The 25,755-nt window shown below is 41.9% G+C and overlaps 1 protein-coding gene across 8 annotated transcripts in view; it reads left to right on the top strand.

The window, feature by feature from the left end:
• gria2b (glutamate receptor, ionotropic, AMPA 2b) overlaps positions 1-24,989 on the top strand; it is a 45,513-nt gene extending 20,524 nt beyond the window's left edge. The window contains exons 4-16 of one of the 8 annotated variants that reach the window (XR_006022387.1): positions 8,679-8,875; positions 12,478-12,531; positions 12,716-12,874; positions 13,948-14,115; positions 14,562-14,666; positions 15,238-15,345; positions 16,088-16,294; positions 16,706-17,073; positions 18,132-18,330; positions 18,506-18,753; positions 20,085-20,199; positions 20,705-20,819; positions 22,624-22,749. Coding sequence is in view for 7 of the 8 variants with exons in the window: in XM_042061980.1 (XP_041917914.1) it covers positions 8,679-8,875; positions 12,478-12,531; positions 12,716-12,874; positions 13,948-14,115; positions 14,562-14,666; positions 15,238-15,345; positions 16,088-16,294; positions 16,706-17,073; positions 18,132-18,330; positions 18,506-18,753; positions 20,085-20,199; positions 22,624-22,839; positions 23,553-23,720 (2,312 nt within the window). In the remaining variant the exon portion in view is untranslated. Of the gene's footprint in view, positions 1-8,678; positions 8,876-12,477; positions 12,532-12,715; positions 12,875-13,947; positions 14,116-14,561; positions 14,667-15,237; positions 15,346-16,087; positions 16,295-16,705; positions 17,074-18,131; positions 18,331-18,505; positions 18,754-20,084; positions 20,821-22,623; positions 22,874-23,552 lie in introns of those variants that run through there. The other 7 variants (XM_042061980.1, XM_042061974.1, XM_042061975.1 and 4 more) reach the window with 7 other exon arrangements.
• The last annotated feature ends 766 nt before the right edge of the window (positions 24,990-25,755 follow it).

Genomic DNA, 25,755 nt, shown 5'->3' with positions numbered 1-25,755 from the left:
ATTAAGGGGTTACCGTGGTTGGTGTGTGTTCATGTATGTGTGTGTCTGTGTGTGTGTGTGTGTGTGCGTATGTGCGTATGTGCGTGTGTGTGTGTGTGTGTGTGAGGAGTCTCCCCTTCCGTCTCATCTTCCACAGGATATGCAGTTCCATTTTTCTCTGACTGACTAACTTCACCCATACACTGGGGCTGCCTGTCTCTCTCTGTCTCTCAAATTCAAATTCAAAACGCTTCATTGGCATGACAATTCGTAAAGAAAGTGTTGCCAAAGCATACAGTGTCTATACTCTCTCTCTCTCCTTCACCAGCGCCCGTACACTGGGGCTGCCTCTCTCTATCTCTCTCTCTCTCTCTCTCCTTCACTAGCACCCGTACACTGGGGCTACCTGTCTCCCTCTTGCTCTCTCCTTCTCCCTCTTTCTATGACTAACTAACTATAGGAGGCTCTGTTTACTTTTCTACCAAAGGCAAAGAACTTTCTCTCTTCTCTCTCTCTCTCTCCCTCTTCTCCTCACAGACTAACTACAGGACCATCTGCTTGCATCTGTAATCTGTACCACAGCAATGGGCCAGGGAAAGCCATTAGCCATTAGTAACGCTCAATTACTGAATTATGACTTAATATCACTTGTCACTTTGAGTGTCATGATTAGAGGAGAGCGCAATCTCAGGGCAGAGAAAGAAAAGAAGTCATTCATGGTGTGTTATCATATCAACATATCATCATAGAACTACAGATCATTTCAATGCACCATGGGAAATACTGAGAAGTCATTCATGGTGTATTATCATAGCATATTATCATGATAGAACTACAGAACATTTCACTATATCACTGCATCTATCAGATGCAACCTGTTTGTTTTATTTTGTTTTGTTTTGTTTTATTCTGTTTGAAATACACTCCACATGAATCAAGTTGCAAGTGGAACTTTTGATTTTTGTCCACTGATCAGATATCTACATGTGAAAGAAGATTTATTCATATGTTTCATTTGGACCATGTGTCTGCATTCCAGTTAAAGGAGAATTCTAGAAATTGTTCACATAGATCTTTGTTTTCCGAGGTCACCGAGCACTGTCGGTACAAAAAAAAACAACAGACAGCTTCAGTGCTACATTCTGGGGTCATGAACATGGGGGCTCATGAACATTCCCCCAGAGTGTGACCTCGAGAAACACAGATCTATGTGAAAAATTGCCGGAATTCTCCTTTAACAAATGTGGTTCAGAACATTTTCACTGCAGACAGTACTTCCTTTAATTAACTATTTGGAACTTATCTTATGAGGTAAGAATTTCCTCTGTGAGAGAGCAGATAATAGTTCCGTCAGTAGTAAAGAGATTTTCCCACAATTCTTTAGGGTACTTTGTTTCCACTGCAATTAAAGTGGTATCAGGCAGCATGTAAATCTTGCGTCGTCAGGACATTAGGATTGCTCTCTCTGCTAATTACATCTTAGTGTCCTCTGGTCTGCATCTCCTAATGGCCACTGTAGTTAAAAACACAATAGAGTTTCAAACGCAGCAAAGAGATTGAAAACAATTAAATTACTCAGCTAATGCTGACTAGTCACAATCCTTTCACATGTGTGTAAAAAAGTTTCCTTGTTGCAGAGTTGATGCGTGAGTTCTTCTAAATGGATTCTAAATGGATGGTGATGAGAGTGTAACAGTATTTGATTGACTAATGTGTGATTTTACTCATCATGTCTGTCATGATATGATAAATGATTCACCTATTGCCATCCGGAAGCATAAATGTAATGTTGGAGCTACGGGGCGGGGTACAATAAGTACAATAAACGAACATGGCTGAAACCTAGAACAGGTCTTGTGTGTACTCAATACAACACATCGAAACATGGTGTCAGAAGTAAAGTACTACAAGAAAATAAAGCGACAATAATTGTACTGAACATGGAAGGATTAAAGCCACCTGCAGGACACCTTTAGGACAAGTTACCTGCAGAATCTACTGCACGGTAACTTGTCCGAAAACTGGAGGAGATTTCGCCAAAGATTTGAGCTGTATTTAGACGCAACGGGAAGCGCTAGCAAGCCAGCCAAGGTACAATCTTCACTATTTCTTCATATTGCCGGTGAAGAAGCGGTAGAAGTGTATAATACCTTCACGTTCGAAGGACACGGTGAAAAACATAAGCTGTCGAAAATAATGGAGAAATTTGAAGAGTACTGTAACCCGAAAAAAAACATAACTTATGAGAGGTATAAGTTTAATCAGAATTGTGGCAAATCGAATCACTTTCTAAGATGTGTAGATCGAAGAAAGTGCATGCAGTTGATGATGACGTAACAGATCAGAGACCTAGTCTGTTCGTTGGTGTAGTGCAAACGCAGACAGGAGCAGATGAATGGACAGATGACTTGAAATCCCTTACAGTCTGCTGCAAAGAATGAGAAAACAAAACATTCTAAGACCCACAAATGTGAAACTGTCAACTTACGCGGGAGACAAAATATCTGTGAAAGGAAAGTGTAACTGGACAGTGAAATACAAAAAGAAAACACATGTACTGGAATTCATTGTTGTGAAATCAGATGCTAAACCAATATTAGGAATTAATGCATGTGAACAAATGGGGCTCATACAGAGAGTGATGGAATTGAGCAAAAGTGATAAGATGGATATCTTCATGGAGTATGCTGATGTGTTTGAGGGCATAGGTTGCCTGGAGGGTGAGCACACAATCCGAATAGATGAAAATGTGGTTCCGAAAGTTCATCCCCCTAGGAAAATTCCAGTGACCCTGAGAGAAAACCTGAAAACAGAACTGAAAAGAATGGAAAAAATGAAAGTAATAGCAAGAATTGAGGAGCCCACTCAGTGGGTCAACCCCATTGTGATTGTGGAAAAGTCTAATGGGAAATTAAGAATATGTTTAGACCCACGAGATCTCAACACAGCGGTAATGAGTGTACACTACCAGCTACCAACGGTAGAGGAAATAACTAGCAGACTCTCAAAAGCCAAATACTTCACAGTGTTGGATGGAAGTTCAGGTATTTGGCAACTCAAATTAGATGAGGCCAGCTCTCGCCTTTGTACATTCAACACTCTTTTTGGCCACTTCAGATTCCTCCGACTCCCATTTGGGGTCAACTCCGCTCCCGAAGTCTTTCATAGGATGGTGAGGCAACTTTTTGAAGGAATTGAAGGTGTTGAGACATACATTGATGATCTTTTGATTTGGGGAAAAACAAAAGCGCAACATGATTACAGACTGCGGCAAGTGTTAGAGAGAGCAAGGGTCAAGAACTTCAAGCTGAATAAGGATAAATGCAAGATGGGCTTAGAGAAAATCAAATATCTCGGTCACATCTTCTCAAAGGATGGTTTAAAACCAGATCAGACCAAAATAGAGGCTGTCAGAAAAATGCCCACTCCAGAATGCAAAAAGGACGTGGAGAGATTTCTAGGCATGATTACTTACCTTGCAAAGTTTATTCCAAACATGTCACAACATACTGAACCATTGCGTGTTCTTACCAGAGATGATGTTGCCTGGCAGTGGGAGGAAGAACATCAGCGCGCATTCAACAAATTGAAAACAATGCTCACTGAGGCCCCCTTGCTCAGATATTATGATGTCAGGCTACCAGTAACACTTTCTGTTGATGCATCTAAAAGTGGACTGGGTGCTGTTCTACTTCAAGAAGACAAGCCAGGGGCTTATGCCTCGCGTGCGTTGACTGAAACAGAACAACATTACGTGCAAATAGAGAAGGAGATGTTGGCGATTGTGTTCGGAGCAGAGCATTTTCATCAGTACGTTTATGGAAGAGAGGTCGATGTACAATCCGACCACAAGCCACTCGAAGCAATAATGAGCAGTGCTCCAGCTAGAATACAGAGACTATTAATGAGATTACAAAAATATCAAGTGAACGTACAGTACAAGCTAGGAAAGGAGATGTATATAGCTGATTATCCAGAGCATTATCCAGAGCGTACTTACCTGAGACCGGCTCACCTGATAAAGAAATTGAAGCTCAGGTGCATATGGTAATGTCAAACTTACCTGTGTCAAATGAGAAACTAGATGAATTCAAAAAGGGAACAAAAAAGGATGTGAGTCTGACAAAACCTACAGAGACAGTACTAAATGGATGGCCTGAAATGAAGAGCCAAGCAGCAAAAGAAATACAAGGATATTGGAACTTTAGAGAGGAAATCTCAGTTGTGGATGGAGTTTTGTTCAAAGGAGAATGGCTCATAGTTCCAGCAACAATGAGAGCAAAAATGCTAAAGCGAATTCATGAAAGTCACCACGGCATAGAAAGCTGCAGACGGAGAGCGAGAGAAGTGCTTTTTTGGCCGTGAATGTCACAAAGCATAACAGAGATGGTGAACAACTGTGATGTGTGCAGCACACATCAAAAATGCCAAACCAAAGAGCCATTACATCCACACAGTGTTCCTGAAAGAACCTGGCAGAAAATAGGTGTTGACTTGTTTACCTTTGATCAACAGGAGTATCTACTCTTAGTGGATTATCAAGTTCGTTGAAGTAGAGTGGCTGAGATCAGATACAAGAAGCACAACAGTCATTGCCCATCTGAAGTCACAATTCGCCAGACATGGAATTCCTGAAACAATAATTATGTAATTTCAGACAATGGGCCACAGTTTAGCTCAAGTGAATTTCAAGCTTTTGCGAAAGAGTGGGAATTCATGCACAAAACCTCAAGTCCCCATCACGCACAGTCAAATGGAATGGCGGAAAGAGGAGTGCAGACTGTTAAACATATGCTTAAGAAGGCTAAGGCTGATGGGAAAGATCTGTCTCTGCTGAAACTGAGAAGCACACCCATGGAGGATATTGGAGCATCTCCAGCCCAACTGCTGATGGGTCAAAGAAAGAACAAGACTTCCGATCACATCAGAGTTGTTGAAGCCTCGCATGGTAACTACCCCAGTACAGCAGTTGTTAGAAAGCAGACAAAGGAAGCAGAAGAAATATTTCGACCAAAGATCCAGACCTCTTCAGAAACTTCAGGTTGGCGACAATGTAAGAATATGGCAAGATGGCACATGGAATCCAGTTGCAGTTACTGGACTTTCTGAGCAGCCAAGATCTTATGTCGTTCAGATACCTGAGGGACAGGTGTACAGAAGGAACAGAAAGTTTCTAATGAAATCAAAAGAACAAAGTGACACACCAAGGAAAGACGCCGACAACCAAAATGTGACTCAACAAAATGCGTGTGACAACACAGATAAAAAACGATGAAATGGATACTCAAGCACAGAAAAGAGATGTCAGTCCCACAGAGCTCTCCAGTCTACCTGAGAAAACTGCAAGTGGACGAGTAATCTCAAAACCAAGGAGGCTTATTGAGGAGTAGTTCTATGATTTTTCCTTAAGTTTAAACAATGTCAGTTCTAAGGACAGTGTTATGTTAAATGAACGCCTGGTAAAAAAAAAATGCTGTTGTGTTGATACATATTTGGTATGTAATGGTAGACTATATACAGTGTGACTGAAGTTCTTTTGCAGAATGTAAAAAAAAAAAAAAAGGAGATGTCATGATATGATTAATGATTCACCTATTGCCATCCGGAAGCATAAATGTAATGTTGGAGCTACGGGGCGGGGTTTAGTACAATAAACGAACATGGCTGAAATCTAGAAGAGGTCTCGTGTGTACTCAATACAACATGGGAAGGAAGGGTTAAGGGTTCGGTGATGGAAGGCTGATCAGCACATGTCCATGTTGAAGATACTGCAATATCTGATTTGTTTTTCTTTGCTTCATCTGATTGGTTCCTTATGCATATGCTGTAGTTGCATTCACAAGGATGAGTTCATGTAGGGTCTATTGCGTGATTCTCATATACATTCCAGACATGCAATTCAGACCCTGAGGAAATGCTACCCTGGAATGCAGATAATATAATAATAATACTCAACGTTGGCAAGAATATGGTGAACCTATTTAATATAAGCCCTGTCACATTACTGCCCTGCCCATGTAAGAATACCTCATATGAGCATCTATTTATATGCCTAAGGGCCCTGTGCTCCCTCACACATCTTAACATGAAAATCACCATGGGAAATATTACTGTGCATGTATAATGCACAGACATGTCCGATTCCCCATTGGATCTACGCCAGATGAGCATCGGATTACGGCCGCATCAGGGCCAGATTTGCTGCTGAGGCTGATGCGATCTGGGAAATGTATGCTCCATGACTAGTGGAATCAGGGGGGATGTTAGAGATGTTAGTGTAACACAACCCCTCTGGCAAAATGGAGAGGAAAAAATAAAACAACGATAAAAGCTCTCCTCCTCCTCTATGAGCCATCCAATAATGAGCAACATGGGGACGGTCCAAGAGGCAGAGTGATATCACCATGGGAACCATCGGTTATAGAATAGAATAGAAAAAACATGATACAACAGAATAGATATTTGTACATTCATAGCTTGTATTCTGTAGAAAAGAATAGTTATTTCTACAATAGGGAGAGAACCCATTATATTAAAGCAAATAAACATGATCATGGCACATGTAAAGAGCTCTTGTGACCGAGTCAGTGTGAATCTGGAGGAGATGTGTCCGTAAAGGGCTCTTGAGTCAGTGCGCTTCTGAGCTGACCTGTTTTAAGCAGTGTTGTGAGCAGTGAGTGATTCCCATACTGTGTGCAGGATCTGTTACAGAGGTCTGCGATATGCACAGGAAGGGCTTGATGACCTAATTTAGCGTGAACACAGTACTCACTCTGAGTCGTTTGATCTGGCCTCTAACGAGATCTCTAACAGCCTTCCTGGTAAATAAGCACACAGGTCCTGAGGTCTGGCCCTTGGAGTTTCAGTTTCATTGTTTTTTTGTTTTTTTTATCTGAATGATGGTCCTCTATACATGCATGAGTATGAGATCTTGACACTTTACTATGTGTGTGGTCTATGAAACCCTCAGGAAAACACACAGAGCTTTGGGTCATTGGGGGGCATATTTTTCTAAATAAAAATCTTCATACACGACAAACTCTAGGATTCTAAACGTCAGCATATTTAATGAGCTATGATATTTTATGTCATTCTCTCTCTCGTTCTCTCTCTCTCTGTCACACACTCATCCCCCTCTCTCTTATATATGCTAATTCAGATACACAATGTACAAGTGTCCTAAAAATTATTATGGAACTAGCACAAACCTTCATCATCAAGGACATCTCTCTCTCTCTCTGTCTATTTCTTTCTCTCTACCTCTCTTTGTCTAATACACACCATACACACAGAAACACTTTCCACAGCAAATAAAACTGACTGTGTAGAATGTGAGTGTAGTCTGTGTCTCTCTGTGTGTGTGTGCTGTATGAAACATCTCACATTCATACCACCCACATACTGTCACAGCCAGGACCTCTTTCACCCACACACACTTCCTTTCATAGAGTGAGAGAGAGAGAGTGAGACTATATCCAGACACCACCCTGCTCTCACAGCTGAATCAATTATCTGAGCAACTTCTCGCCCTCTCCAATCATGATGACAAAAGAACAAAGACAATTCACATGATATGTAGTGTCCTGATCAGCGTTTTGACTATGACAGAGCATAAATATGTTAGGCATATCTGTTCTCCAGTTTTAGCTCCAAAGCAGAGCACAGGGCTAGAATTTATGCTGTGGACAGATCCATTATCTACGCTGCTCTTAAACTGCTCTTGTACCGTCCTCGCCACTTCAACAGCTAGACTCACAGCACAGCAAGGTCGAGAGACTATTCAGCAGACTCAGAGGCGGTTCCGGCCTGGGTTTGATCCAGGTCGGACCCAGGACTGGTTTTGGCCCACAACTGCACTGCTTCTAGCTGTTATCGGGGAAGTAAAAACATTTCATCCCTTATCGGCATCAGAAGCTGAGGTGGAAACGTTTGCTCCCCGGCCAACCTGACTATTTCATTTTCCCACTTTGATCTTGAAAGGTCAAAAAGTACACAGTTATCACAAGCTCCTCTTCAGGGACAGAGAAAGATATTTCAGCTCACAGATATTTAAAGTCACATGTTTGGGCTTGCTTCTCCATATCTGATAAAGAAATGTGTTACTAATCTCCGCTATATTACATAACTGAAAAGGAAAGGTTTGCTTTTTTTCAAAAGAAAACTCAGAATCAACTTGTGCACCCACATCTTCTCACTGCAGTAAGTGTAATGTCAGTTTGGGATTAAATAGGCAGAAACTCTCATCACCAGAGCTGAAGACAGCCTCCTAGTGTGAGCACATTTGTCGCTGTCACATTATTGCAGGAGAATCATAGTGACATAAGTGTCAGATTTACAGATTTGGTGTTTGTAGGATCACTTAGTTTTTCACTGAAGTACTGCAAACGTTATTCTTCAGGTAAAAGTAGCATTCGTCCATTAATTCATTCATTGATTCATTCATTGTGTCTAGAACCTCAAAAGTAGGACATCAAATATTTCTCTCAGGAGTGCTATGGCACTACAGCGCCCACACCAGATGCTGGTTCGAGTCCGACTCGGGTCATTTCCCGATCTCACCCTATCTCTCTCTCTCACTTGCTTCTTGTCAGCCTCTTTACTGTCCTATCCATGAAGGCAAAACAAAGTATTTATCTCCTTCTTGTGTGTTTGTTTGGGCCAGGTGTGACCTATCTTCTCGTGTTTTTTGTTTGGGGCAGGTCTGACCACACTCCAGGTGGTGCTGGACACAGCGGCGGAGCGGAAGTGGCACGTGACGGCCATCAATGTGGGAAACATGAAGGACGAGCGCAAAGATGAGGCCTACCGCTCACTCTTCCAGGACCTGGAGACCAAGCAGGAGAAGAGGGTCATCTTGGACTGTGAGCAGGACAAGGTCAAGGACATCATGGAACAGGTACGGTAAAAGGGCTGTCCTCTGCCTCCTCTCTGTTTGAGTACCTGCTGTTATAGCATGCATTGCGTAGCATGCATCTGCAGGTACAGAGCTGTGCAAGAAATGACCCTCATCTATGCAACATCTTACACCAGGCTCAGACTGGTAATCTGTACAACCGGGCAAATGCCCGGTGGGCCGGTCCACATGTAGGCCGGTGACCTCCGGGAATTTTTATTTTTTATTTTTTTTAAAGTTATTTAGCCTATTTGCGGCCCGTCATGTAGGCCTAGGCCTAGCCTATAAATGCAGTTGCATCCATTTGGCTTGGGGGGTGACAGGTCAATCATTTTGGGCTCTTCCTGACAGGTTCAGTGTGTGTTACGATCGCGCCCACCTGCCCCACCCCTCAAGTGGATTTGTCCAAGCAAGCAGTCGCTAGTTCGAGTGCATGGGAGCCTAGGCTGTATAAGTGCCCTCCGCTGGCTGGTGTTCACATTATTGCAGTTTAACCGTAAACAGCAATCAGAGGTCTAGTTTTATTCCATAAATATATTGTTTTTATAGACGTTAGTTGCACGCGCTACCAAGAGCTCATTTACTGCACCATGTAGGCTACTGTATTGCGGCTCTGTCAACATAAAAAAAACTACGGGTAGCCTACAATTTTCGCACAACTTGGTGGAAAAGTGTAGCACAGGTTAAGCTCTCGGTGGGTGCAAACCGTGTATTTCTACACGCCTCTGTTCCTGAGAAATCCCAAGCTAAACAGTGGCTACTTTTCATCAAAATCGCTGTTTTCTAGAAATGGAGATATAACGTCTTTCATGAAATATGAAGTGTTGCCTGTTACTTTTGTGTAAACTTTCCGGGAAGTGATCAGCGTGACCTGGCGAGACTGCCACCTAGTGATAGACCCACGAAAATGGCCTGGTTTTGACCTGACGTGCATGCGTCACTGATTCGACCCAAAGCGGCAACCGACTTATGATAAAATGTCCAGATAAAATGTCCAGATTGTGCGTTTTCATGAGTTTTCGATCGTCATATATTTCATTTCCATTAATCACAGAGTTCCCAAAATCACATATAAGGTGTGTTAGAGTGTCTAGTTTCGTAATTAAAAAAAAAAAAAGCTAAAAACGTAATATTAAGTTTTTGGCACTCAACGCGTGCACTCAATGAGTTAAAGAAAACCGATTCATTTTTGGAGCTGATCCTACTCAAAAGGAACTTCAAAGTATTTCCAGTGAAAGTGAAACTTGGAAAGTGGTCTCTCCACCGAGTGTTACATTAGATGCAATCAATCGCGAGTCGATGCAGGTAAAAAGTAGGCTATCAAGTTCAACTGGTAGGTTAGTAACGAAGGTATTGCAAAATGTGATGACGGCACACAAACTAGGGCAAAAACGTTTAGTAGGCTATGCACTTGTGGTGATAGCCTACAGTTAATGTGAATCGCGGGCTATAACCAAAGTAAAGGAGAAGATTTGCACCAAATAAAGGCTGTGTTTGTGTTTCTACAACATGTTGGCACAAAACGTAATTTCTGTCTATTTCTATAACTATGACGATATCCATGTTCAGTAGCCTATATTTTTCATTTAGTCAGGCAGTGACATGTGGTTTAATGCATGGGGTAACATGACGTGAGACAGACAGAAGATAAGCCTGTCTTTAGTAGCCTATCCCTGAATCCTGTCCCTCTCAAAATCCCGGAGAGACACCCCCGGACCCCAGTGTTATTGTGATTAGGCTATAGGTCCAAATCTAAATGTCAGTTTATGAAGTGTTGCTACAGCATAATACTGTGTGTTTGTTATTTATGGGGGGGGGGATTTTTTTTGTGGGGGGCATCGGTCCAGTGGTGGGCCGGTCCAGGAGAAAATTGCCAGGGCCGAATTTTGCTCCCAGTCCGACCCTGTCTTATGCTAACAGATGCTGTGATGCAGATGCTGACAGCCCCTGTGCTTCACTAGCCCCTGCGATACATTAGCCCCTGTGCTACACTAGCCCCTGCGCTAGGCCCTACATTAGCCCCTGTGCTAGTCACTGTGCTTCATTAGCCGCTGTGCTACACTAGCCCCTGTGCTACCTGTGATACATTAGCCCCTGCACTACACTAGCCCCTGTGCTACAGCAGCCCCTGTGGCTTGCAGCCTCTGGGTTTGCCCACATCCTATGACAGAGAAAATGTCCAGGTCCGCAACTGTTCGTAGAGTGTAAAAAGTGTAAAAGATTGGTCTAATTTCTTCGAATGTACGCGCTGCCATCACGCCGCACACTTTCCACGAATAGAGCGGCTTAGTTATGTAGGTGTAGCCTGACTATTAGATGATGGATTTATCTGAAACTTTGAAACACAGGCACATGTTTCTACCTGCATTTGTTAAATAATAGCTCATAAAATGTTATGTCTGGTCCTGTGCTTTCTCTCCGTTGTGTGGTTGGAACTGCAATGTTGAACATCATGCTGTCGGTAAAGTCAGCTCAGCCATTTGTAAAAGAACTCAAATTTATTTTTGCTGAACCATAGATATGAATAAATATTTGTTTTCATCAGTTCCTTTCATCAGGGGAAATTGTTATTAGGTTAGACAGCAGATATGTTTTGAAGGACTTTCCGCTCCAGTTGTTATGTAAAGACAGAGAAATGTTTTTGGATTGGGGGCTTATTATCGGGGGATTATTAGTTTAGTTTAGTTTTTTCTTGTTGCTGACATCATGTTTTGGCTGTCCTGTCCTCCACTCCATATTGTGATGTTGTTTAAGAAATCAAGGGAAGCGAAAAACGGAGTAATCGGGGCGCTTTGTGATGAGCTCCAGGCTGCACTTTATATGAGATCATTAGTTGAGATTGCACAGCATCACTGGAGGTAAAGGCCACAGCACTTCCTCCGAAACCGGCTTATTTATCTGCACTGCCGAGGCCCCAAGGGATGGTTAATTGATTTGTATTTAAAGCTTGCAGGACTCTTTCAAACAGCGCCGGGAATCAATGCGTTTACCTCTTTATCTTCACAGCATCCTCCTACGTCACACATTACACAGGCACTCTCTAGAAACATCCACAATTAAGATTCACAATCATATACATATATACATATATATATGTGTTTGATCTGCCAAATGTGCTCTCTGACATTGCCGATGTGTACCATGAAAAAGAATTGCTGTCGTGCCAGTGAAGCTGTGATAGCTTATCAGTGTATCTGTATCACCATTATTATGTATTACATAGTTTCTGAAGTTATCCGTTCTCCAAAAATAAGTACTTTGGACTGTGTAATCACATGTGTAATACCTTGTCATTGTAATGTGTATTATCCTGTACTGTATAAAATTACCATGTAATACAGTTCTGTAAAAGATTCAAAGCTTTGATACACTCATTAGTATTATGTAATAAACACAATATTTTCATACATGCTGCTGTCAACAACACTGAAAGATTAGATTTATTAGAGATAAGTCCCATAACTGATCTTATGAACTAAATACTTTGAAATGTTCCTATTATATAATGCTTATGTCCTTAAGATGTATAATAGATGTCCAGACAGGATGTGCTTGACGGTGGACTTCCTGTTTGGTTCTTATTAAATCCCTGTCGTCCCCTCCAGGTCATCACCATCGGTCGACATGTGAAGGGATATCATTACATCATTGCAAACTTGGTGAGTCACGCGGCCCTTCTGTACAGAACATGTCCTCACAGGCAGGAGTCAGTCTTAGAGGGAGAAAAGTCATTTTATTTTGTTTTGACTTTTGTTTAATGATAGCCACAAGTTAATTGACATCTATATTTATTTTCTCTCTGCCATTCTGTGTGTGTGTGTGTGTGTCTGCTTTCACACTCAGGGCTTCATGGATGGAGACTTATCAAAGATCCAGTATGGAGGAGCGAATGTCTCTGGGTTCCAGATTGTTGACTTTGATGACCCCATGGTATCCAAGTTTGATCAGATGTGGGACACACTGGAGGAGAAAGAGTATCCAGGAGCAGACAGTAAAATCCGGGTAAGCTGGGCCCATTGCACTGCATTTGCAGACAGTTCTGACCGATGGTAGTGGATAAGGAGCTGGGTTTGCATGCAGTAGCCTGAAAAGTTGTGTTTGATACCCAGCTGCCACCGGTGTGCCTTTGAGCAGAGCAACCTCGAGTTGCTCCAGATAATCTGGCCCTGCTATTAATTGAAATCTGCAAGTCACTTTGGATAAAAGTGATGGCCAAATAAATAAAAATAAATAAATAAAGGTTTTCATGGCTTTAAGTAGGGGTCAGTGACTGAGTCACTCCAACCACCAGTCGTTAACAGCTCCCGAAATTGTTCCAGGGCCAGACTGTCTAATCAGGGATATGCTGTCCAATCAGGGCTAGGCTTATATATGTTTCAGGACCAGACTGTCCAATCAGGGCTAGGCTTATATATGTTTCAGGACCAGACTGTCCAATCAAGGCTAGGGTGTCTTCAAGTGTTTGACTTGGTTTAACAGTGTTCAACTCATACAAGAGGAAACTGAAGTTGTTTTGTTAGTCAATGTTTGCCATTTAATGTTTTTTTGTTTTTCCTTTGCTTGCCTTCTTGCAAGGGAAATCCAGGGAAAACTCAGCAAACCTCATTGTCTTTTGTCTGATTACCATAGCATTGTTACGCAAGAGAACAATAAAATGTTTGTCATGCAGTAAGATAGATGGTTATTACCCAATATAAATAGCCACGAGTGCTTGAGGCAGATGAGAGGACATCCATCCAAAACGGTTTCATAACTGTTGGATGATTAAGGGGTAGATAGAAGAGTTGTTATGGTGCGATCCATTTGTCCAATGTGCTCATCTTACAAGTAGTAAGTTGTCCGAAAAACAGGAAGTTACGGCACAATCCCCTAAACTCGTCTGACAAGAAACGATCTCGTACAAGTCAAAGGACCCCCAGTTTTATTTGTATAGCGCCTTTCTCAGACTCAAGGTCATGTGCGTGTGTGTGTGTGTGTGCGTGTGCGTGTGTGTGTGTGTGTGTGTGTGTGTGTGTGTGTTGGCATAATGTGTGTTAATGATTGTGTGTTCCATCCCCACGGTTCTAAATGGATAGTACACCTCTGCGCTGACATATGATGCGGTGCACGTGATGACGGAGGCCTTCCGCTACCTGCAAAAACAGCGCATTGACATCTCCCGCCGCGCCAACACTGGAGACTGCCTGGCCAACCCAGCTGTGCCCTGGCAACAGGGCGTGGAGATTGAGCGCGCTCTTAAACAGGTGACGGGCACTGCCATACAAAAGGCGGAAACCTTACTGTGACAGAGATTACTTGTGCCACTGAGGGACAATAACAGGTTCCAGATATGACACCTTACAGTAGTACTGACAGGGTTTTACCTCACCCAAAAAACTGTTTAGACAAGACCAAATTCAATTTAATATACAGTATGTGTGTGGTTATTAGAACCGTGATTCAGTTGACTGAAAATACTAGGAAGCTGTTTTTTTTTAACATGTATTTCATTGTATATTAGAGGTTCATGTTAGCACCCCCTCCAATACAGGCAGGCTGTCACAAATCACAAATCCCTAATACTGTTGTTTTTCACTTTCCCTGTCTTGCCATGCCAAAAGCATAAATCATAAATCTGACTGTTCATGTGTGGAAATGTTTTTTTTTTGTTTTTGTTTTTGCTGTGCTGTCGATGCCGTGGTTGTCTTAGGTGAAAGTTGAGGGACTCACAGGAAATATCCAGTTTGACCAACACGGGAAGAGAGTGAACTACTCAGTCAATATCATGGAGCTGAAGAATAATGGACCAGTCAAGGTAGAACAGCATCCTCCAGCATGCACACACACACACACACACACACACACACACACACACACACACAGTGAATATCATGGAGCTGAAGAATAATGGACCAGTCAAGGTAGAACAGCATCCTCCAGCATGCGTGGACTGTAACACACACACACACACACACACACACACACACACACACACAGTGAATATCATGGAGCTTAAGAATAATGGGCCAGTCAAGGAAAAACAGCATCCTCCAGCATGCGTGGACTGTAAGATTAGGATGTGCATTTGACAGGTGAAATAATGAGATGGTTAAGCAGAAAGCATCCCTATTTGAAGATGTTACAATTGGAGTGTATGTGCCCATGTGGGCATGTGTACGTGTGTGTGTGTGTGTGTGTGTGTGTGTGTGTGTGTGCGCGTGCGTGAGTGTGTGCTTTGTGATTTGAAGTGGCTGCCTCATCCACTTTGAAGGTTCAAAGCCTCATACTGTCTTTTCAGGATCCATTGTCATGATATACAGTAAATCTGGTTCATATGACTAAACAACACGTTCACTTCAACTGAATGTCTTTTTGTCTCCATGCAGATTGGATACTGGAATGAGGTTGACAAAATGGCGGTCACAAAATCAGATCTGTTTCCCAATGACACCATGGGTTTGGAAAACAAGACTGTGATAGTAACAACAATTCTTGTAAGTTATTTTCTGTTGGAGTGTTAGATTCCCATAGCTGGATAATGCTTTATAATTAGGTGTGTTAACAAACTATTCACAAGGTATTACTAAATGGTTAGTTCTAGCTAGCTGTTAAATAACATTACAGGATTGCTTACACATAGTTTATAAGCCACTGGAAAAACACATTGTAATTGCTTAATAAACAATTTACAAATTATTGATAAATGGATAGTTATACATTTATTAGCCATGAGATAACACTAAATTACTTACAAACAGTTTATGACACTTAACAAGTATGCAATGTTTAATTCATGCATAACACAGGTTTATAAATGGTAAGCCCACACCCTATATTAATGTCAAAAACTCTATATAAACTCTATGTAAACATTTCATTTTCATATCCAAACACACTTGGATGCCACGTTCTTTATCCGAGATTTGAACCCGAGTGAAATTCCTATGATAATAATAATAATAATAATAATAATAATAATAATAATAAGCTTTATTTGTATAGCAACTTTCATACACAGAATGCAGCTCAAAGTGCTTTACATTTGAAGCATGTAACACAATAATAGTCAGTCAGTCATTATCAATCACTTTGATACAACATGATACAAAAATCTGTTTGTGTTATGCAATGTCAGTAGATGTTACAAGTCCTAAGGCATACCTGTCCCTCCACAGCATCGGAACAGTATTCATCCCACTATCTCTCTTTCTCTCTCTCTCTGTCTTTCTCTTTCAGGAAGCTCCATATGTGATGCTAAAGAAGAACGCAGACATGTTTGTGGACAATGAGCGGTACGAGGGCTACTGTGTAGACCTGGCTGCTGAGATCGCCAAGCACTGTGGCTTCAAGTACCAGCTCAAAATTGTGGGAGATGGGAAGTATGGTGCTCGTGACGCTGAGACAAAGATCTGGAATGGAATGGTTGGAGAGCTAGTTTATGGGGTAAGGAGAACAATCTGTGTTTCTTTGGGTGGTGTACGCAGCACAATTGCTTGCCTATCGTGTTCTAAAAGCATAAATCATTAATATGCGGGAATGCTTGCAGATCTAAATACTTTTCAGCTCTCTGAAGTGTTTTGAAACCTACTCAAATGCCTCTTATCGTCTCTCAGCAATTACAGCAGATTACAGATGTACCTTGTTAGCAAAAATGTGTTGAAATAATGCTGTTAGCTAATTGCGGTGATGTTGAGGCTACTTGGTAATACTTCAGCAAGAGCACTTCATTACAATATATAGTAGAATACACTGTGATAAACTGCCAGTGTTCTGCCGGAAAACCTTACATTGAAGTGAGGTGTACTGTATGTTGCTGTGCTGTTAAGCTATTTGCTTCTTGAAACTCCTTGGCAGAAAGCTGATGTGGCGATAGCACCTCTCACTATTACCCTGGTCCGAGAAGAGGTTATTGACTTCTCCAAGCCTTTCATGAGCCTGGGCATCTCCATTATGATCAAGAAGCCCCAGAAGTCCAAGCCGGGGGTCTTCTCCTTCCTGGACCCGCTGGCTTACGAGATCTGGATGTGCATTGTGTTTGCCTACATTGGCGTGAGCGTGGTGCTCTTCCTGGTCAGCCGATTCAGCCCCTACGAGTGGCACACAGAAGAGTACGAGGACGGACAGATCCAGACCAGCGAGTCGACCAACGAGTTTGGGATATTCAACAGCCTCTGGTTCTCCCTGGGGGCCTTCATGAGACAGGGCTGTGACATCTCACCCAGGTGGGTGGACCATGATCCAGTGAATCAAAACAGAATGTAGCTCCCAGACTAATTTAAAAATGGCAACCAGAGTCTTCTTCAGGCAAACTCACTCTACCAATTTTTGTGAACCATGATCCATCCATCTGTTACACTGCTGTCCATTTCCTTTTGGATTGTTGAAGCCCATAGCCCAGCTGGGGTCAGCCCTATGTTCCCACAGCCCAATTTTTCCACAGCCCTATGTTCCCATATTTCTAAGATTTTTCTCAAAATTAAACCCTATGTTCCCACATTTCTTGGACATTTTCAAAATTAGGGTTAGGGTTAGGTTTTGAAATGTTAGGGTGGGAACATAGGGCTGTGGGAACATGGCTGTGTGGAAGCTGTACTTCTGTGGTTCTTAAAGTTCCATATAACCATCATGTTAATTTAATTTGTTTTGGTGTCACACAATCAGGCCTTGTGATAGTGTTAACAACAGGGCAACTGCTGAAAACTGGAGCATGGCCATACAATAAAGTGACATTAAGCATCATGATGAAGGCAATGAACTCTAGATTTGTTTTTGACAAAGAACATCCACAACTCTGCCTTGCAAAGCAAGTTAAACTGCAGCATGGCCCATGTTCATTTCATGGATTCGGTTACAGCAAAGCCCAAGTGATAGCAGATGCTATCTGCTGCGACACTTTGGAGGGGACACGGTTCATGTCAGGGGAAGGGTGTGTATCCAAAATGTATTTGTGTTCGCAAAGTTGCCTGCCTCCAATAATATATGAAACCTAATGAATTTTTTATCGCCAATTATAAATTAAACAGATCCTTATTATTTGATCCCTCTGAAAGATTAATCAAACGTGGGCTTGAAACACTTTTTGTTAACACTCACCGTGTCATCCATTAGCATGTCCTCGCCATGTGGTAAATGTTTAAAATGGTTTTGACATGACATAGTTTCTAAGGAGTTCAAGTTAAGTTTTGTACTGCATGAGCATTAATGTATTATTAAAGTAAGACTGTATTCAGTCCACTGTAACGTTCCTTGGTCTTTGATGTGTTCGTATGTCTCTCTGTAGGTCTCTGTCTGGACGTATTGTCGGAGGTGTGTGGTGGTTCTTCACCTTAATCATAATCTCGTCCTACACGGCTAACCTGGCTGCCTTCCTGACTGTGGAGAGAATGGTGTCTCCCATCGAGAGCGCCGAGGACCTGGCTAAACAGACTGAGATCGCTTATGGCACGCTAGACTCCGGATCAACCAAAGAGTTCTTCAGGGTAAGATTCTGAGCTGGGTTAGCCTTTTTTAATGCTAGCATACCTCACAAGGCTGAAAGGTGTGAGTCAACCATAACTAAGTTTGCCTTCTACTTTAATAGTTAATTATGAGTATTATCTGATAGCTGAATGTTAACTGAAGAATTTCTTTCTGTCTTCTCTTCTCCACCACCAGCGTTCTAAAATTGCCCTTTTTGATAAAATGTGGACATACATGCGCGGCGCAGAGCCCTCTGTGTTTGTCAAAACGACGGCCGAGGGGGTGATGCGGGTGCGCAAGTCCAAGGGCAAGTACGCCTACCTGCTGGAGTCCACCATGAACGAGTACATCGAGCAGCGCAAGCCCTGCGACACCATGAAGGTCGGGGGCAACCTGGACTCCAAGGGATACGGCATCGCCACGCCAAAAGGATCTTCATTAAGGTGGGTGGAATAGTATAACAATGTGTCCAATGTTGTTATAGTATCCCACCTACCCTGATGTAGCTTTGCTAAGTCCTCTGGTTTGTATAAGGAGATGCAGGAGTCAAAATGACCCGCCTCCTTCAATTAAAATAAAAGAGATTGCAATTTATTGCAAAATAAATTGCAAATTGATAAATATATAAATTTAACACAAATCTCATTGAAAATACAACCATGCACGTTGTACGCCAGAGTGAAAAAATATTTATATTAATCAATCAATTTGGTATTTGATACATTTGATTATCAGTTACAAATGGTTGTCATGCTTATTAGCAACAAAGCCATATACTATTGATCTAGACGGACAAGGGTGGTGTATTTGGAGTATGTTGTTGTCCAGTTGTGTCCTAATATCTCTGTTTGAATCTTTGACTGTTTGAAGATGTGCTTAGCCTCTCTCTTCCCCTCCCTTCTTTGTAACCATGTTCTGTTTCTCATGTTTACCTGCTTCATTAGAATGAACTGTTGTGAAATGTTTATTCTCAAAACCCCTGCCATACACATGTTTGTTTAAACATTAAACCTGATATTTGCTTTTGAAGTTGAATTCGGCCATTAAAACACCAAATTTAGTCTATCTAAGAGGTGGCATGGCTGGGGTTTCCATTACTCTATCATATGCTGAGGTGTTCTTATGCTCTTGGTATAAATGTGCTGACTTGTCTCCGTAGATGCTTATAGTTCCCGGGCAACTCTTAAACAGTCTCCATCCTCTCTAATTGGCAGGAACCTCTAGCCTATTTAATTGGAACAGTTACCCTACCTAATTGGCAAACACTCCCTGTAGTCTTTAGTGATGTTTACCTGAGCACAGCCGTTAGCAGGGGTGGGTGGGTGTACTGTTGCATGCATCTCTCTCTCTCTTTCTCTCTCTTTTATGATCTGTCCACTAGCTGCAGACGCTCTTCTGCTGTTTCTCTTTTAGACTCGCGGGCAGGTAGAAGACAAAGAGTGCACCACTTTAGTCTTAGAGCTCCCCACCCGTAGCTTTTACTCTCTTTGCCTCTTCTCTCTGATGAAGCTACTGTAAGGTCTGTCAGTGTTTGTCTTTCTAATGTATCCCACAGACACAGGCTAGGGATATTACTTTTACTATCTGCGCTACAGAGAGACATTTGTGTGGAGTAACCTCAGCACTGGGGAGCTCTTTTTCAGCTAGTATTATTGATCAAAGTCATTTCAACACTAAGTGAAATAGTTAAACACATGGACAAAAATAATGACAGAAAGGAAAACAATTGAGAAATGGCTCACCCTGTCTTACAAGTATGTTTTATCGTTTCAAGAAATGCGGTTAACCTCGCAGTTCTAAAACTGAATGAACAAGGCCTCTTGGACAAATTGAAAAACAAATGGTGGTACGACAAAGGAGAGTGCGGCAGCGGGGGAGGTGATTCCAAGGTCAGCCCCAGAGAGCATGATGGGTAATTCACTGCAACTCCAACAGTAAGCAGCAGACTCACACGGAGAGCCCAAACAAATCACCATTAACCTGAACCCCGACAGCGACAACAAACTGACGGCAGCCATTTTGAAAATGGCTGCCACGTCACAACAGAGGTATAAGAGTTAAGGCAGTCAGGCCTACACATAGCTTGCTGTGGGACCACTCATAGCAAAACCCCTTCTGATTGGCTGGCGTTTGCTTGTATGCACGCCGTATTGCTGTTTCTGCTGCTTACTACGGGCGATACGTTAATGCACATTTGGCTCTGCTAAAGTCCCTTTTGCTTAGGCCAAATGGCGCATCAACGTCTTGATCGCCATGGTGAAACGAACAGAAAAGAACAACAACAAAAAAAGAGCAGGAAAAAAGAATCTAAGAGGAAGTTGAATCAGTGTATTGTTAATAATAATAACATAAAATAACATTGATAATGTTATTTATGTTATTCCCCACGTGAAGAATCCCAGTAAACCTTGCAGTATTGAAACTCAGTGAGCAAGGCGTCTTAGACAAGCTGAAAAACAAATGGTGGTACGATAAGGGTGAATGTGGAGCCAAGGACTCGGGAAGTAAGGTCAGTCTCTGCTGAGTCTTTGTGATCAAACACACTTGTCTAAAGTGAGAATGAGCCATGTGCTTTGTAATGACAAACACACAGTCTCTTAATGCTACATGCACTACTAAGCCTATACACTGTTTGTACAGTTAAAGCATGAGAAGCACTGGCAAGATGTTGAACTAATGCCTGCAGACTATATGACTAACGCTGGCGACTGCACTTATGGAGACTGCAGCCACGTAATGCATGTTGAGCCAGCTCTGACATGTGCACTCCCTAACCTCTCACACATACTGTGTAACATGCCCTCTTTTCAGCTCCAAAAGACCACTCACGGGAGCCAGTCACAAGAAAGACATGAGACATGCTCTAGGTTACAATGAGACAGACCACAGACACATGAGGCACTCTCTAGGTTACAGTGAGACAGACCACAGACAAACTATAGCTCTGGTGTTCCCTTGCGCCTGGTTAAGCCTAGACCATCTATAAGGGTGTCCAAGATGTTTTAGTGTCAGTTTGTTTCTCAATGTGCGTATTTGTAAGTGTGTATGTGTGTGTTTGTAGTTGTGTTGTCATGTGTGGTGGTAGTATTTGTGTACAGTATCTGTTTTAGAAGTAGTCTGTGTGTATGTCTGTATATGTATATGTTTCAGTTACTGTGTGAATATTTGTGTTTGTGACTGCTCATGTGAAGTGAAAAGTACGCTTGTGAAAATGTCTATGTATGTCCATGGAGCCAACACAATCTAATTCTACAACAGATGAACTAAATTATGTCCCAAGGAATGAGTGCAGAGAAAGCTAGTGCCACACATACAAAACAGTAAACTAGGAGAGCCATTGTTTAAACAACTAGATCCTCCTCGTGGGGCTACACCATAGTCCAGATAACAAATGGGCAGAAGTGATTCATAATGGCATGTATGCATTAGGGAGAAGTGAAGAGTTTATTTTGAGGTCTAGTTCACAGAAAAAAGCAAAGGTTAAAAACAGAGCAGGCTAGATTTGTAGTTCCATCTGGTGATTAAAAAGCACACCTTAGTCCCTAATTCACATCTCCAGAACAGAGGTAGGGCATGCCAGACTCATGAAATGCTAATTTATTCACTCCTGGTGTCGGGGGGAATAAATAGCGTGTGCCCAGCACATGGCGTTCTGATGAGGTTTCTGTAACTCTCACAGAAGAGACGGATGTGCGCCCCAGGCCCTGTGCGACTGAGCCATGTGTGTGTGTGTGACCGTGCCTCTCTCTGTCTCCACCACTTCCTGTCGCTGTGTCTTAATGCTGCCCTCCGACCCGCACCCCATCCCCCTGAGCCCCACTGTCTTGGTCATCCCTATACATGGCCATCTAGGAGTACGCCATCCCCAGGGGTCCATCTAGACAGGCTGCAGCCCCAGCACGGCTAGCTTTTAGCTTTTAGCTCAACGCCGCTAGCCAGAGTCAATCCAGACACGCATAACAGACAGACACTGCAGCTTGTTCCTGTTGCATCAGCTAGCAGCCCAGTAGCTTTAAGTTAACTCCACGGATTATGCCGTCTGCTACTAACTCCCGATTGCTTTACTAGTTTGAACCCATACAACACAAGCAGCCACACACTGTTAGGAATTCACTAGTCATGCTATACATATGCTGTAGCTAAATGCTATTTTTTTAAATATAATTGTTGAATTCAGATCTATGTAACTGTAAGCACTGTCAGAGTATTTTGCTAATGTGATGATGCAATGTTGTTTTGCATGCCTGTTTGACCCCTGGGGTCGTGACCCCTGCCGTGGAGGCCCTGACGGTTGTCTCGTGTGCGTTCCGCAGGAGAAGACCAGTGCACTCAGCCTGAGCAACGTGGCTGGCGTATTCTACATCCTGGTGGGCGGTCTGGGCCTGGCCATGCTGGTGGCCTTGATCGAGTTCTGTTACAAGTCGCGCGCCGAAGCCAAGCGCATGAAGGTGGCAAAGAATACACAGAATATTAACCCCTCTTCCTCGCAGAATTCACAGAATTTTGCCACTTATAAGGAAGGGTACAACGTGTATGGGATCGAAAGTGTTAAAATTTAAGGGGGTAGGAAAAACGGTCGTCATTGAGTCAACCCCCTGCACGTCTCCATGCCCCCTATTCATTCCCCGGTCAGTGTATGAAGTGATGACCTCAGGCCAGTCTCTCGTACTGTTTGTAACAGTGTTATAACGTTAAAGCCCCCCCCTCCCCCACCCCCTTAGCTTAGAGCTAAGCTAACCTGTGTTAGACATTGATTTCTCCCTAAATGGACACCTTCTGTTTACACCTCTCTCTCATCCTCTTGTTTGACTGTTTCCTCTCATAATGTGTCTGCCTAGTCTTCTGATCTACTGTAGTTCCTGCTTGCTGGACTTTAGATGGATAGTTTGTTTGTGTGTTTGTTTTGTCATTGTTGTTTTTCCTTGTTGCTTTGCTTTGTTCTCATTGTACACCTGCATCATCATGTGTATTCTGTTCTGTGCAGTCATTCTAAAATTTAAACTGACAAGGGGAGAGAGGTGATGATGCTAACCTGTGGCTATGTTTTGTGTGCGTGTGTGTGTGTCTGTATGTATACACACGTGTGAATGTGTGTATGTGTGTGTGTGTGTGTGTGTGTGTGTGTGTGTGTGTGTGTCTGTATGTATACACACGTGTGAATGTGTGTATGTGTGTGTGTGTGTGTGTGTGTGTGTGTGTGTGTGTGTGTGTGTGTGTGTGTGTGTGTTTGTGTGTGGTATAGATGACCTTCACGGACGCGATGCGGAGTAAAGCGCGGTTGTCCATCACGGGCAGCACGGGGGAGAATGGGCGAGTGATGACTCCTGAGTTTCCCAAAGCAGTGCATGCGGTGTCCTATGGTGGCCCTGGGGGCATGGCCATGAACGTCAGCCTCACCGATCTCTCCTAACGGAACACTACACAGCCAGTGCCTTACGCTCCACAGCAGTCTCTCCTGTTATTCTGCCACTGTTTATTTCACATACCACCTCCTCTCTCTCTCTCTCTTTCTCTCTCTCTTTTCTTTTGACTGCCTTTATTTCATATCCCTTATCTCTCTTTCTCTCTTTGTTTTCTGTGTATTTCATCTCTGATTCCCTCACTCTCTATTATCTCGTATTGTCTTGTTCTGTTCTTTCTCTCTCTCTTTTTCCTATTTACCTTGGTTGAATGGCTTTCAGTTGATATCACAGAGATATTTTTTTCTCTGTCCTTTGTCAAAGAAAGGCCCCCTTCTCTTATTGGTATTGGATTCTATGGATACAAAGGAATGCCTTGTCTTTGTGCACCAACGACATCATTCCGATCCCTTATCTTTTAAAAATGTTGATTTTATTTCATTTATTAATCTTTTTGTGATCTGGAGATGCAGTTTGACTGACGTCCACAGCTGCTCTGGAAAGACCTGCACTTGAAACTAGGAGATTGGAATGATTGGGGTCTCATTGTTACGACACATCTGTTTCCGTAGCTACTACAACAAGATTATGAATCCATTTTAACTCAAGCACATGTGACTTCATCTGCATCAGGATGTGAAAATGTTTTCTTCTTTTTTTTAATAAAATTATAATAAAAAAACTAAAAATGTTTTTATGTATTTTCACAAACAGATGGCTTTTAAATAATGCTTACATACCAGTTAAAATATGTGTCTTAATATATATATATATATTAAAACATGTAAAAAATATTAATACTTAATAAAAAATACAAAAAATACATAAAAATAAAAAACGGCCTAGCTACTAGTATAATATTTTTAAAGCCAAATATGTTACTTATTGGGGTGAAACACTTAGGTCATGTAATTTATGTTTTTTTTCTCTGTGTCTTCTATTTTAACATTCAGTGGAAATATGAAAAACAAATCTACTTAGCAGTGCTTGACATTTAAAATCACATGTCTTATTTTTTGTATGCTGTTTCCCCCCCTTTTTTTGGTGACACAGTTCTTTGTTTTCCTTGTGTGTGTTTGCTTTAAGACATTTTTGCTGTTTGTGTTTTCTTTGCCAAGAGTCAGGGTAGCAGTTTCACTTTCAGACATTTTAAAAGCAGTTTACACATTATGAATGCAAAAAAATAAATATGACATTACTGCATATGTTTTGCTGTGACGTAGGAGTATACACATCAACAAAATTGCCAAATAATCTGGCGTGCCAAAAGTAGACATGACTATAGTCCCAAGTATAGCCAGTCGCTGTCATCAAAATGAATGTAGTGGGCGCATTCTTTAAGTTTTGTAATTAAATGTACAGTTTGATGGCTAGTGCAGTGGTTTTTACTGACAGGCTTTCTGTTACGTTTTAAATCTGATCGCAGTGCAAGGTCATGTTTGCTGCATGTCACATCTTATAATTTCCTTTGCAATGAAACTGTTATCTATTACCGTCAGAATAATCTGTTATCGGTGAGATGTTGAGTTTGTGAGACAATAATGACAAACTTCTAATGGATTTTCTCATCTACATCTCAATATCCTCCATGCTCCAGTTTTGGACACTTGCTGTGCCCTTTCAAAAACTTAATTTAATCATCTTTATTTTCATTTTATTATTTCCGTTGACAGTGTCATTAAGCTGTATGCTTGTAATTGCAATTTAATCAGTTTACAATTGTAATGACATGTCTAATATACAGTAGCTAAATATATATACATATATATAAACATACATATACATATACATATATTACAAATTAATCCACTCTCACAGCATTTAGATATTGTGAGAATGTATATTTTTAAGTCCCCATACAGAATTTAGATTGTTTTTAGCCCTTGTTCCACATGCCACCAAGCCTTGGTACATGTCCCCTGTTCAAAAAGCAGCAGGAACTTCTTTTGTATCACAGGATTTGCTTTCTCTACAAACACAAAAACATGGGCGCACACACGCACACACAGTGCTGATGTTTCTCTGCGATCATGTTCACCAGTTGGT

Source organism: Alosa sapidissima, chromosome 14, assembly GCF_018492685.1.
Source record: "Alosa sapidissima isolate fAloSap1 chromosome 14, fAloSap1.pri, whole genome shotgun sequence".
Classification (NCBI taxonomy): domain Eukaryota; kingdom Metazoa; phylum Chordata; class Actinopteri; order Clupeiformes; family Clupeidae; genus Alosa; species Alosa sapidissima.
The sequence above is the reverse complement of the archived record's forward strand: the minus strand, read 5'-3'. Positions and strand labels throughout refer to the sequence as shown.